We start from the raw sequence: 14,995 nt of genomic DNA, 5'->3' as shown, positions 1-14,995 counted from the left end.
AGAGAATGACTAGCTAGCAGTTGAGTGTTGTTGGATAGTGGGACCTCTTATTACCTTCTCAATTTCCAGGGCTTTAGCTGCGATGGCTTGAGAGCGCCGTGTCTTGAAGTTGGCCTTCTGTGTCTGGTCGGTCTCATCCTTGGCCGGCACTGTGTTCTCCGGCTCCGCTAGCAGGGCTGGGGTGGGGTCAAGTTCCTCCTGGGAGGGTAAAGGTTAAAGCTAATGGGTTAGAGTGCCAGGCAGGACACAGCAGTTCAAATGGCTTAACTGATTCAGGTTTCAAATTCAAAGCATGTGAGGGCAACACTGATTAGAGTCAACGAGGTTGTTGCTGTCATTTTGTTTTTCAGCACATCAAAACGCTTTAATATGCATGCAGCATCTCAACAGTGATCTAGAATGTTTTTCCTTCAACATCTTTGATCAAAGACCGTCGACAGCTGAAGATGAAGGCCCACGCCCACCGACGTCAGCGCATCATACTGCATCATTTAGTGTTAAAAGGGAAATGAGACACAAAACATAACATCTCCGAGTGTCAATTTGAACAAGAGGAGGCCTTTTGTGACCGCGTTAGCATTGAAAACAAACAACTTTTGAAACGCCCATTACTTTTAGTTTACAGAATCCAGAAAGCTTTCATCCATGGCAAGGAAATGGGTCATGCATGGTGAACGCAGTCTTCATCTATCGTGACCTCATCAGACCACAAAAAGAGACAGGCCACTTAAGGTACATCAACTGTTCCTCTGCGATGTGGGTTCTAGAATGAATGACATGAACAGGGATTTGCAACAGATTCCATACACCATGACAGGGCAATGAATTGTGTTGATAAATTATGTATCCATAGGAAGGCATGTGAAATGTGATGGTCAATGTTGAAACGATGACACAAAAGAAAAATAGCCTGTATAGTAACGAATCGGACTTCAACTATGTATTGAGTCTCATGGAATTCCATAATCCAACCAAGTGACGTAAAACAGTTGTGCAGGTCTTAAGAGATTCTTCTACCTTTTAGGACTAGTATAACACTAGTAAAAGGGTATGCTACTACTATGACAGGTAGCCTATCGTTTTAATATAGGCCTAATGAATGAATGATCCTATCAACTGAGAGGCTGAGCCGAATCAGGAGCAGTGAGCTACGTCTGACAGTTACGCAGTCGTACCTTGATTGAGACAGCGCTGTGTGGAGAACCGTCTAGGGAGGCACTCTTTGTGTGGCCTAGCAACCTGGGCTTATCTGTGGAGTGAAGGAGAAGAGGAATGAAGAAAGAGACAGGGGGACAGAAGGAGAAAGAAAAAGGAGACGAAAAATATAGAAAACAGTCAAACAGAAACCCTCACAACTCATGCATACACAGTAAACTAAGAAGCATTGTAAAACAAAAAAGGAAACATTTAAGAAAAAGGAGGGCACTCAAAATAAAAATCAGGGCCACCAGGCGCAGTACAATTCCATTTAAATCCTCTCAGTATTAAAAAACACACTGGGGAACTACCACCACTTATTCTATATAGTCATCCACCGTGCAATCACTCATTGCACTCGTACAGTGAACAATGGATAGGACAAGTTGCTACGGGACTGACGACAAGCAGAGCCCAGACAAATCGCTGTTAATTTTACGAACTTGTTGGAATAGCTTGCACAATAGCGGTCGACAAGTTCAGCTGTGACTAAATTGAAATATTGTGCTCCGCCGGCTCCAATATGTCTATAAAAAAACAAATATGGCTGGGTGGAAATGTTTGTTTTTATTCCCATGGCGATGAGACTGAGCCAAGGTGAAATTAAAAACACACTTCTTCCAGGAAGTTTTATGAAAACAATTCCAAGTAACCCATGAAAAAGTTGTTTGTTGGTTCAAAATGCAGCAAAATTTGAAATTGATTGAGTGCTGGATTTCCTATGATACTATTAACAGATGATTCTTTGAATGAGAGATGTTTACTTAGGCAAAAATGTTTGTAGGCTGAATTTATAATAAAATTGATATTTGCCGTGTTAAAAGAACAGAGTAGCACAGACATAGAACTCTCTGTCTATGACAGACCAGGCCTTTGCATTTTGAGGAAAACCTGGTAACTTGGAATGACACTCACTCGCCAGACACACTGAATCTGTGGAGAAGAAACTAGGCTGCTGTTTAACTTAAATGATTAGTGACAGATGCTCATGAATTGCAAATCCAGAAGAGGAGCATCCAGAAGATTGTGTGTGTTCCATCAAAGAGAAACGTAATGACATTAGTTAAACAGCAGCAAAGGAATCTAAGCAGATTAAACATCAAACCTCACTAACGGGTAATGAATGAATGAAAGTCAGAAACAGAACCCTGCAAGACTGCGGATAAGAAGACTAATCCATATCAACAGTCAATGTATTAGAGCAGGGTATTTCTGCCAGCTTAAATTGGCTAATTGTTTTTTGTGTGTTATCAATCCAAAACAAAGAAAAGTTAGGATATATTGTATAGTCTAATCATTAGGGCCGGGAATTGCCAGGCACGTCACAATACGGTATTATCATGATACTCACGATTCTATATGTATTGCAATTCGAGACTGCAATTTCATTGCGATTTGATGTTCCAAATATATTGCTTACTATATAGTATGTCTGCTGCAGAGAGACAAGAGAACGTGAGAGAAAATTAGTTTTAAAATCAGTAATGGAAGTAAAAAAAAAAAAAAGAGCTAAAAACATGTCGGCTCACTATTTCATAAGAAGATGGAGAACAAGCTATAGGATGTTAGATACTAGAGGTGTTGCACAGGTTCAGCATACACAAACATTTTTTATTTTACAAATCGATACTTGAGTCAAAGTATCAATATAATATTTGACCAAAATAATATCGTAAACATATTCAGTTTATCCACCCCACTACTAATCACGAAAGCTAGACTATACTTCACCAAAAGATTGTGGACATCTGCTCTTCAAACATCTCATTCCAAAATCAAGGGCATTAATATGGAGTTGGTCCCCACTTTGCTGCTATAACACCCTCCACTCTTCTTGAAAGGCTTTCCCTTTCCACTAGATGTTGGAACACTGCTGCGAGGACTTCCTTCCATTCAGTCACAAGAGCATTAGTGATGCTGGGTCTTGTGTTGAAGTCGCTTCCAGAAGCAGTTTGGAACTTGGTAGTGAGTGTTGATTTTTACATGCTTCAGCACTTGGCGGTCTTGTTCTGTGAGCTTGTGTGGCCTACCACTTCATGGCTGATCCGTTGTTGCTCCTAGACGTTTCCACTTCACAATAACAGCACTTACAGTTGACCAGGGCAGCTCAAGCAGGGCATAAGTTTGCCGAACTGACTTGTTGGAAAGGTGGCATCCTATGACGGTGCCACATTGACAGTCACTGAGCTCTTCAGAAAGGCCATTCCACTGCCAATGTCCGTCTTTGGAGATTGCATGGCTGTGTGCTCGATTTTATACACCTGTCAGCAACGGGTGTGGCTGAAATAGCTGAATCCACTAATTTGTCCACATACTTTTGTATATATAGTGTAGAATAGTCTTCTTCAAGAGGTACTTGAAAAATACTATTTGGGAAGTAAAAACCTGAACCATAACCTATAGGCAGCAGGCTTTCGCTAAGCCATTGTACTCACTCAGAGACATCGTACAGGATTCTCACCTCACACTGTGTGGTGTGCATTCCTTATCGTCCCTCCCAAACGGTTTCTTTCTGTGCACTTTGATGTGTTGGCCTAGCCAAATTAGTGTTCCAGACAGGGGTGGAGGGACAACTGTTTTCTACGTGTTTTACTGCATCTTCAAAAGGGGATAGAATATGCAGCCCAAATACAGGGGTGGAGGGGGGGTTCTTCACACTAAACTGAAGGCTTCCTCTGTGCTCTCTTTACACAGTAGCATAATGGAGGAAAATAAGGGCTTTTAAAACCCCTCTGCAGTGATTATGAGAAAGGACTTCTTCAGTCAAAAAACAAAGTGTGAAATGGCTGCATTAGACATGGGGATATTTAAGGACACTCCCTGTTACTTTCCTTTATTCTCATACTATCCCAATATTCTTAATCTCAATCTTCCCACTTCAATTGAAGGTAGGCCTAACTTAACCTACGCAGATTCCCGGTTAATCCACACAGAGAAAAGGTAATAGGTGTCTTTTTACATACCCAGGCTGTCCATTGAGGTCAGAAGACCTCTATGACAAGGGAGACCTGGCAAGACCTGACTGAATCCTTTTGAAGCTCATAAAGAAAGTTAGGCTACAACATAACGGTATGCATGCTCCACTCAAAGGGGAAGGTAATGGGACAGGGAGTGAGTGCTGGTTTGATCTCGAAGACATCTGCTAGCTCAGTGCGCAAGCCAAGCAAAGGTTAGACCTTGAATCAAAAGCCAAATCACCTCAAAACAAGGCTATTCTTTTCCCAGCCTTAGAGAACCTGCGTGTGTGTGTGTGTAATTAAAAATGTTCCAGCACCTCCATTTAATACACACCTCCACTGAAAACAGATGCTCCTCTCAGAGTGGCCGGGCCTCTACATATTAGTTTTAGCATCACTTCAAAACGTGCCAATTTTCTTTTAGGAATATGAAGTGTAGACTTACCAGGCTCTCTGCCCTGGCTGTGAGGCTCTTCTTTATACCCTGGAGAGGGGCGAGAAAGAAAAAGGTCACCAAAATCACTGACAGCAGATACAAACACCAAGGTTACAGTATCCACACTAGTGGATGCACGTCCTTTACATTGCTTCATTCCAAGTGATATGCTAGAATGGACACTGGAACAGAGCCAGACTCTAAAGTGATTGATTAAATGTGATATTATTAAATCATTGACAGCTGAACTAAATGCCTCAGTAGAGAAACCAAAAGAAACTTAGGATGCTTCCCTATGTGACCTGGTCAAAATAAGTGCACTATATAGGGAATATGGTGCCATTTGGGTTGCAAAATTACTCTTCTGATGGTAGGGGATGCCCTTCTGGTCCCTGTCTGGGGAGTAGCTCCTTCTGCTGGTGTTGGACCCGGAGCGCATGAGAATGGAGCCTGTTATTGGTGGAGTATCCCTTCTAATGGGAGAGCGGTCCCGTAATCTAGTGTAGGTGCCCCCGGCAGGACTTGCAGGGTAGGGGCCCAGGACCCTCCGCCTGATACCCTCAGGGTTCTCCCTGAGAAAACAGAGAGAGCGAGAGAAGGGGATTCAAGGGCCCATTCATTCAGGTCCACTCAATGACAGAACTAAAGCCACGGCTCTACACATGATGAGCGCCTGGATTCTAATTACCTCTAAGTGTAGAGTGAAAGAAGAAAACCACTTGATATGAAAAAATGAAGTTGCTGGACTTAGAACAAAATAAGTAGTGCCTTGGATCTTGAAAAACAGTATACAACAACTGAAGTCACCGGGTCAGTCCATTGGTGCTTGGCACTTGGTCTATTAACTAAGTGCACTAGAAAGAATGGGCCAACCCTCGGCCAAAGTACATGAGGGCCTACCTCAGGTTGGGGTAGGCTGGAGACACGGTCCTCGAGAGAGGAGCTATCACTTGAACTCTGCTGCTGGGGTGGGAGCCCACTCTGCTGCTGTTCCTAAAATTTCTAAAATAAAATAGACTTTTGTAACACTTTACTTGACACCCTGCATCATAACCATGTCATAATATGTCAACAGCTGACATAACCTGTCATTGCTGGACTTGGAAGAAAATAAGTAATGCCTTTTATCTTGAAAAACGGTATACAACTGAAGTTGCCGTGTCATTCCACTTCTACATCCGCAATAATCTGCTAAACACATGTATGTAACCAATACAATTTGATAACACATTTAGACCGGTTGTGACATTGATTGCATTATTTTATGGCTGGTTAAGACACCTACATAAGAGTGTCAAAACCCACAAAACCACACCAGGCAAAACATTTCATTACACGATAGCCTACTTGTCAACAGTATGTTTGTTAAATAACGTTTTCTTAAATGGACCATATTACATTTACATTTTTACATTTAAGTCATTTAGCAGACGCTCTTATCCAGAGCGACTTACAAATTGGTGCATTCACCTTATGATATCCAGTGGAACAACCACTTTACAATAGTGCATCTAAATCTTTTAAGGGGGGGTTAGAAGGATTACTTTATCCTATCCTAGGTATTCCTTAAAGAGGTGGGGTTTCAGGTGTCTCCGGAAGGTGGTGATTGACTCCGCTGTCCTGGCGTCGTGAGGGAGCTTGTTCCACCATTGGGGTGCCAGAGCAGCGAACAGTTTTGACTGGGCTGAGCGGGAACTGTGCTTCATCAGAGGTAGGGGGGCCAGCAGGCCAGAGGTGGATGAACGCAGTGCCCTTGTTTGGGTGTAGGGCCTGATCAGAGCCTGAAGGTATGGAGGTGCCGTTCCCTTCACAGCTCCGTAGGCAATCACCATGGTCTTGTAGCGGATGCGAGCTTCAACTGGAAGCCAGTGGAGAAAGTGGAGGAGCGGGGTGACGTGAGAGAACTTGGGAAGGTTGAACACCAGACGGGCTGCGGCGTTCTGGATGAGTTGTAGGGGTTTAATGGCACAGGCAGGGAGCCCAGCCAACAGCGAGTTGCAGTAATCCAGACGGGAGATGACAAGTGCCTGGATTAGGACCTGCGCCGCTTCCTGTGTGAGGCAGGGTCGTACTCTGCGAATGTTGTAGAGCATGAACCTACAGGATCGGGTCACCGCCTTGATGTTAGTGGAGAATGACAGGGTGTTGTCCAGGATCACGCCAAGGTTCTTAGCACTCTGGGGGAGGACACAAGGGAGTTGTCAACCGTGATGGCGAGATCATGGAACGGGCAGTCCTTCCCCGGGAGGAAGAGCAGCTCCGTCTTATATATTAAATCATCATTGTAATTGCGCATTGGGTTAGGTCAGACATGCCCCCAATCCAATGCTCTGTTGCTGATAAGTGTTGAACGCAGGAGCAGATTTCAGGTACAGGACAAGACACCCTCTTTTTGATTGATGACTGACATAAGGGCATGTATGTGATAGGCATATCTGGCTTATTTGACGAAATCTGTCATATTGCTTCATGACAGTGTCAAAGCGTATTTTCGTAGTCCACATAAAGTGACATAGGATGGTCATAATGCTTGACAGTGTCATAAAGTGTATTTTCTTAGTCCAAGTAGAGTGAAAGAATCGTCATAATGCTTCATGACAGTGTAATAAAGTATATTTTCTACAAGTTAATTAAAATATGATGAAAAAACATGACAAAAGAATTCATTACAACAACAACGGACTTAAGAAACAAACTTTCAAAACAAAAGGAAACTTAATGGCAGGGAAAAAATACATTTGAATAAATGTGGGTTTTGACACTTATGTAGGTGTCATCATCAGCCATAAAAAAATACATATGTAACAGCTGTAAATATACTGATCATGACAGTGTTATGACCATATTATGACAAGTTATTTGTATTTATTATGGTTCCCCATTCAGCTACTCTTCCTGGGGTTCGGCAAAATGAAGGTAGTTATACAATTTCAAAAACATTACAATACACTCATTACAGAATTCACAACACACAAAGTGTGTGCCTTGGCGGAGATCGTTGTGGGCTATACTCTGCCTTGTCTTAGGACGTTAAGTTGGTGGTTGGAGACATCCCTCTAGTGGTGTGGGGGCTGTGCTTTGGCAAAGTGGGTGGGGTTATATCCTGCCTGTTTGGCCCTGTCCGGGGGTATCATCGGATGGGGCCACAGTGTCTTCTGATCCCTCCTGTCTCAGCCTCCAGTATTTATGCTGCAGTAGTTTATGTGTCGGGGGGCTAGGGTCAGTCTGTTACATCTGGAGTATTTCTCTTGTCTTATCCAGTGTCCTGTGTGAATTTAAATATGCTCTCTCTAATTCTCTCTTTCTGTCTTTCTCTCGGAGGACCTGAGCCCTAGGACCATGCCTCAGGACTACCTGGTATGATGACTCCTTGCTGTCCCCAGTCCACCTGGCCGTGCTGCTGCTCCAGTTTCAACTGCTCTGCCTGCGGCTATGGAACCCTGACCTGTTCACCGGAGGTGCTTGTTGCACCCTCGACAACTACTATGATTATTATTATTTGACCATGCTGGTCATTTATGAACATTTTAACATCTTGACCATGTTCTGTTATAATATCCACCCTGCACAGCCAGAAGAGGACTGGCCACCCCTCATAGCCTGGTTCCTCTCTAGGTTTCTTCCTAGGTTTTTGGCCTTTCTAGGGAGTTTTTCCTAGGGAGTTTTTCCTAGCCACCGTGCTTCTTTCACATGCATTGCTTGCTGTTTGGGGTTTTAGGCTGGGTTTCTGTACAGCACTTTGCGATATCAGCTGATGTACGAAGGGCTATATAAAGAAATTTGATTTGATTCTGGGCCACACTCCACTACCACATATTTACAACAAAATCCATGTGTACGTGAGTGTATAGTGTGTATGTTATCATGTGTGTGTATGCATGTGTCTGTGCCTATGTTTGTGTTGCTTCACAGTCCCCGCTGTTCCATAAGGTGTATTTTTATCCGTTTTTTTATCTGATTCTACTGCTTGCATCAGTTACCTGAAGTGGAATACAGTTCCGTGTAGTCATGGTTCTATGTAATAGTGTGCACCTATAAAAATCTGTTCTGAACTTGGGGACTGTGAAGAGACCTCTGGTGGCATGTCTTGTGGGGTATGAGTGAGTGTCTAATCTGTGTGCTAGTCGTTTAAAACAGACAACTCGGTGCTTTCAACATGTCAATACCTCTCACAAATACAAGTAGTGATGAAGTCAATCTCTCCTCTACTTTGGGCCAGGAGAGATTGACATGGATATTATTAATATTAGCTCTCTGTGTACATCCAAGGGCCAGCCGTGCTGCCCTGTTCTGAGCCAATTGCAATTTTCCTAAGTTCCTCTTTGTGGCACCTAACCACACGACTGAACAGTATTACAGGTGTGACAAAACTAGAGCCTGTAGGTCCTGCCTTGTTGATAGTGCAGTTCAGAAGGTAGAGCAGCGCATTATTATGGACAGACTTCTCCCCACTGTTGTATCAATATGTTATGACAGTTTACAATCCAGGGTTACTCCAAGCAATTTAGTCACCTGAACTTGTTCAATTTCCACATTATTTATTAACATATTTAGTTGAGGTTTAGGGTTTATTGAATGATTTGTCCCAAATACAATGGTTTTAGTTTTTGAAATATTTAGGACTAACTCATTCCTTGCCACCAAGGCATGTTGTTAGTAAAGATTTACTTTTTTCATGGGGTCTAGACAGCTGCCCTGGGGAATTCCTGATTCTACCTGGATTATGGTGGAGATGCTTCAAATAAAGAACAACCTGTGTTCTGTTAGACGGGTAAATCTTTATCCACATTATAGCAGGGAGTGTAAAGCCATAACAAGTTTTTCCAGCAGCAGACTATGATCAATAATGTCAAAAGCCACACTGAAGTCTAACAGTGTGGCTCAGCCAATCAGTCATTTGTGTAAGTGCTGTTCTTGTTGAGTGTCCTTCCCTATAAGCGTGCTGAAAGTCTGTTGTCAATTTGTTTACTATAAAATAGCATTGTATCTGGTCAAACACAAATAGCTGATTGGTCAGCTATTTCAGCCAGTAAAGGGGGCTTTACTATTCTTAGGTAGCAGAATGACTTTTGCTTCTCTCCGGGCCTGAGGGCACACACTTTCTAGTAGGCTTATATTGAAGATATGGCAAACAGGAGTGGATATATTGTCCGCTATTATCCTCAGTAATTTTTCATCCAAATTGTCAGACCCCGGTGGCTTATCATTGTTAAAAGATAATACGTTTTTCACTTCTTCCACACTCAATTTACAGAATTCAAAATTACAATTGTCTTTCATAATTTGGTCAGATATAGTTGGATGTGTCGTGTCAGCGTTTGTTGATGGCATGTCATGCCTAAGTTTGCTAATCTTGCCAAATGTATGTATATATTTTTTTTAAATCAAGGACATTCATGTCAGCTGTGATCGAAAATTTGAAAAAGCCAAGGGTTCTGAATACTTTCCAAATGCACTGTCTTAGAGGTCGACCAATTATGATTTTTCAACACCGATACCGATAATTGGAGGACCAAAAAAAGCCGATAACGATAAAAAATAAATTAAAATAAATAAATTAAAAAATAAAAATTCGGCCAATTTTACACACACAAACACACAGTTGAAATCGGAAGTTTACATACACCTTAGCCAAATACATTTAAACTCAGTTTTTCACAATTTCTGACATTTAATGCAAGTAAAAATTCAGCTATTATTTATTTCATCACATTCCCAGTGGGTCAAAAGTTTACATACACTCAATTAGTATTTGGTAGCATTGTTTTTAAATTGTTTTAACTTGGGTCAAATGTTTCAGGTAGCCTTCCACAATAAGTTGGGTCAATTTTGGCCCATTCCTCCTGACAGAGCTGGTGTAACTGAGTCAGGTTTGTAGGCCTCCTTGCTCACACACACTTTTTCAGTTCCGTCCACAAATGTTCTATAGGATTGAGGTCAAGGCTTTGTGATGGCCACTCCAATACCTGGACTTTGTTGTCCTTAAATTTGGAAGTATGCTTGGGGTCATTGTCCATTTGGAAGACCCATTTGCGACCAAGCTTTAACTTCCTGAATGATGTCTTGAGATGTTGCTTCAATATATCCACATAATTTTCCTGCCTCATGATGCCATCTATTTTGTGAAGAGCACCAGTCCCTCCTGCAGCAAAGCACCCCCACAACATGATGCTGCCACCCCCGTGCTTCACGATTGGGATGATGTTCTTTGGCTTGCAAGCATCCCCCTTTTTCCTCCAAACATAACGATGGTCATTTTGGTCAAACAGTTCTATTTTTGTTTCATCAGACCAGAGGACATTTCTCCAAAAAGTACAATCTTTGTCCCCATGTGCAGTGGCTTCTTCCTTGCTGAGTGGCATCTTCACAAGGTCCTTTGCTGTTGTTCTGGGATTGATTTTCACTTTTCGCACCAAAGTACGTTATCTCTAGGAGACAGAACGCGTCTCCTTCCTGAGCGGTATGACAGCTGCGTGGTCCCATGGTGTTTATACTTGCGTACTATTGTTTGTACAGATGAACGTGGTACCTTCAGGCGTTTGGAAATTGCTCCCAAGGATGAACCAGACTTGAGGTCCACATTTTGTTTCTGAGGTTTTAGCTGATTTCTTTTGATTTTCCCATGATGTCAAGCAAAGAGGCACTGAGTTTGAAGGTAGGCCTTGAAATACATCCACAGGTACACCTCCAATTGACTCAAATGATGTCAATTAGCCTATCAGAAGCTTCTAAAGCCATGACATCATTTTCTGGAATTTTCTAAGCTGTTTAAGGCACAATCAACTTAGTGTATGTACACTTCCGACCGACTGGAATTGTGATACAGTGAATTATAAGTGAAATAATCTGTCTGTAAACAATTACTTGTCATGCACAAAGTAGATGTCCTAACCGACTTGCCAAAACTATAGTTTGTTAACAAGAAATTTGGGGAGTTGTTGGTGGTTGAAAAACTATTTTTAATGACTCCAACCTAGGTGTATGTAAACTTCCGACTTCAACTGTGTGTGTGTACCCGATTACTCAGTTGGGCTGGGCGGCGAGCTCTAGGAAGAGTAACATAACATAACAAACAACATAACAAAATGTGGGATAAATCAAGGGAATTGAATACTGAATATTTCCCGAAGGCACTGTACACACACACACACACACACACACACAGTTGAAGTCGGAAGTTTACATAGACTTAGGTACAGCACTTATATATATATATACACATACATACACTTGTAATCATGACAATTACAACAATACTGAATGAACAATGAACACTTAATTTAACACATCAATAAAATGAATTTAGTCTCAAATAAATAATGAAACATGTTCAATTTGGTTTAAGTAATGCAAATACACAGTGTTGCAGAAAAAAGAAAAAGTGTAATATGTGCCATGTAAAAAAGCTAACATTTAAGTTCCTTGCTCAGAACATGAGAACATATGAAAGCTGGTGGTTCCTTTGAACATGAGTCTTCAATATTCCCAGTTAAGTTTTAGGTTGTAGTTATAGGAATTATAGGACTATTTCTCTCTATACCATTTGTATTTCATATACCTATGACTATTGGATGTTCTTGCCAGCCTATTCTCGGGAGTTGATAGGTTTGAAGTCATAAATAGTGCTGTGCTTCAAGCATTGCTAAGAGCTGCTGGCAAACGCAGTAAAGTGCTGTTTGAATGAATGCTTACGAGCCTGCTGCTGCCTACCACCGCTCAGTCAGACTGCTCTGTCAAATATCAAATCATATACTTAATTATAATAAACACACAGAAATACGAGCCTTTGGTCATTAATATGGTCAAATCCGGAAACTATCATTTCAAAAACAAAACGTTTATTTTCAGTGAAATATGGAACCGTTCATTTTTTTAATCGAACGGGTGGCAACCCTAAGTCTAAATATTGCTGTTACATTGCACAACCTTCAAGGTCATAATTATGTAAAATTCTGGTAAATTAATTGCGGTCTTTGTTAGGAAGAAATGGTCTTCACACAGTTCGCAACGAGCCAGGCAGCCCAAACTGCTGCATATACCCTGACCCTGCTTGCACTCAATGCAAGAGAAGTGACAAATTTCCCTAGTTAATATTGCCTGCTAACATGAATTTCTTTTAACTACATTAAGCAGGTTTAAAAGAATATACTTGTTTATTGATTTTAAGAAAGGCATTGATGTTCATGGTTAGGTACATTTGTGCAACGATTGTGCTTTTTCCGCAAATGCGGTTTTGTTAAATCATCACCTGTTTGGCGAAGTTGAAGTAGGCTGTGATTCGATGATAAATTAACAGGCACCGCATTGATTATATGCAACGCAGAACAAGCTAGTTAACTACACATGGTTGATGAAATTATTAGGTTAACAAGTGATTAAGATTGATATCTTATAAAAAACTAAGTTTAATGCTAGCTAGCAACTTATCGTGGCTCCATGCAGCCACAAGGTCCTTTTGATGCTACACTCGCGTAACAGGTGGTCAGCCTGCCACACAGTCTCCTTGTGGATTGCAATGTAATCGGCGTCCAAAAAGGCCGATTACCGATTGTTATGAAACCTTGAATCGGCACTAATTAACCGGCCATGCCGATTAATCGGTCAACCTCTACACCGTATATCTGAATAAAATACTGTCCAACCTTTATAACCAAATAGTTCTAATCCAAAGACTAGCCTAGATGATTTATTGCCCCTCTCTAATGAGTCAGACTCAACCATCCCTAATAAAACTACCCTACAAAAAGGACTTATGCAGTTGTAAAACTAATAACATCCGCACTCAATTGCAGGGACAAACACCTTCAAAAACGTATTCCAAACCACGCACGTGTGTGTGTGTGTGTGTGTAAGTGAGCGGTCTGTAGTATTCTTCTGCCTAGAACGTCTATGCCTGCGGGGAACCATGGTCGTCCAGGCTATGGGCTCCTCCATGACCTCTTCCTCCAGCTCCTCGACCTCTTCCTCTGCAGGCTAGAACTTGTTGATCAGGATCTGGGTGGATCTTCTCCAAACAGTCCCTTAAGGCTGACCGGGGCATCCAGAAGACCCAACCGCTCCTAGTTTGGCAGCTCAATCAGCGAGCCAAAGGTGGCGCTCTGCTGCCACTGTTGCTCCCATGGCACATCCCAGGTCCTCAGCTATCAACGGGGAGCCTATCATCGCTTTCTCTGAGGCCTTGGTGAACTCAATGATCATGTCCTGGTCGATAGGTTTGACGATCTTAATACCAGTGTCCTTGTCATTAGGTTTGAGGGTGTTCACTTTCCTCTCAACGCAGAGGAAGGCTATATATCCTTCCTCTGTCTTTTTGTCCATGACCATACAGGCACTATGGACGATCCCAGAAGCAGTACAGGGACCAGATGGAGGCAGACCGTTTGCGGCGCAAGTGTGTGTTTCTTCTTTCCCAGTGTACACACTTGGTTCAGCAGACACTCTGTCACCATACAGGGACCAACTACAGAGGTCATGGTTAACCGTTTGCGGTGCAAGATTGTCTCTTCTTTCTCCTTGTGGTACACACTTCCCGTATTTATGGCACTCTGACGGTTCATCTCAACAACTGTTCAGAGGAGACTGCATGAATCAGGCGTTTTGGTTCCAACCACTGTGTCTTTGTGAGACGCAGAGTAGGTAAACGGATGATCTCCACATGTGTGGTTCCCACCGTGAAGCATGGAGGTGGTGTGATGTGTGTGCGTGCTTTGCTGTTGACACTGTCTGTGATTTATTTAGAATTCAAGGCACACTTAACCAGCATGACTACCACAGCATTCTTCAGCGATACGCCATCCCATCTGGTTTGCGCTTAGTGGGACTATCATGTTTTTCAACAGGAGAATGACCAAACACACCTCCAGGCTGTATAATGGAGAGGGGGATACCTAGTCAGCTGTACAACAATGCATTCAACTGAAATGTGTATTTGGCATTTAACCCAACCCCTCTGAATCAGAGAGGTGCGGGGTGCTGCCATAATCAACATCCACGTCTTCGGCGTCCGGGGAACATTGGTTTAACTGCCTTGCTCAGGGGCAGAACGACAGATTTCTACCTGGTCAGCTAATGGCTATTTGACCAAGGAGAGTGATGGAGTGCTGCATCAGATGACCTGGCCTCCACAATCACCCGACCTCTACCCGACTGAGATGGTTTGGGATGAGTTGGACCGCAAAGTGAAGGAAAGGCAGCCAACAAGTGCTCAGCATGTCAGAAATCCTTCAAGACCATTGGAAAAGCATTCTTCATGACGCTGGTTGAGCGATTGCCAAGAGTGTTGCAAAGCTGTCATCAAGGCAAAGGGTGGCTACTTTGAAGAATCTAAAATGTATTTTGATTTGTTTAACACTTTTTTTGGTTACAACATTATTCCATATGTGATACTTCAGAATTAATGTCTTCA

At 42.3% G+C, this 14,995-nt stretch overlaps 1 protein-coding gene across 3 annotated transcripts in view; it reads right to left on the bottom strand.

Moving 5' to 3' along the window:
• Positions 1 to 14,995, bottom strand: part of LOC106573092 (periphilin-1) — a 42,327-nt gene that overhangs the window by 17,500 nt on the left and 9,832 nt on the right. For 2 of the 3 annotated variants that reach the window (XM_014147786.2, XM_014147788.2), the window contains exons 6-10: positions 5,491 to 5,592; positions 4,951 to 5,162; positions 4,600 to 4,638; positions 1,176 to 1,249; positions 55 to 198 (exon numbers count right to left, since the gene is read on the bottom strand). In XM_014147786.2, the coding sequence (XP_014003261.1) occupies positions 55 to 198; positions 1,176 to 1,249; positions 4,600 to 4,638; positions 4,951 to 5,162; positions 5,491 to 5,592 (571 nt within the window). The remainder of the gene's footprint in view (positions 1 to 54; positions 199 to 1,175; positions 1,250 to 4,599; positions 4,639 to 4,950; positions 5,163 to 5,490; positions 5,593 to 14,995) is intronic. The other variant, XM_014147789.2, reaches the window with a different exon arrangement.

This window comes from Salmo salar, chromosome ssa16 (assembly GCF_905237065.1).
Source record: "Salmo salar chromosome ssa16, Ssal_v3.1, whole genome shotgun sequence".
Taxonomy (NCBI): Eukaryota; Metazoa; Chordata; class Actinopteri; order Salmoniformes; family Salmonidae; genus Salmo; species Salmo salar.
This window is presented reverse-complemented; position numbering and strand designations above follow the sequence as displayed.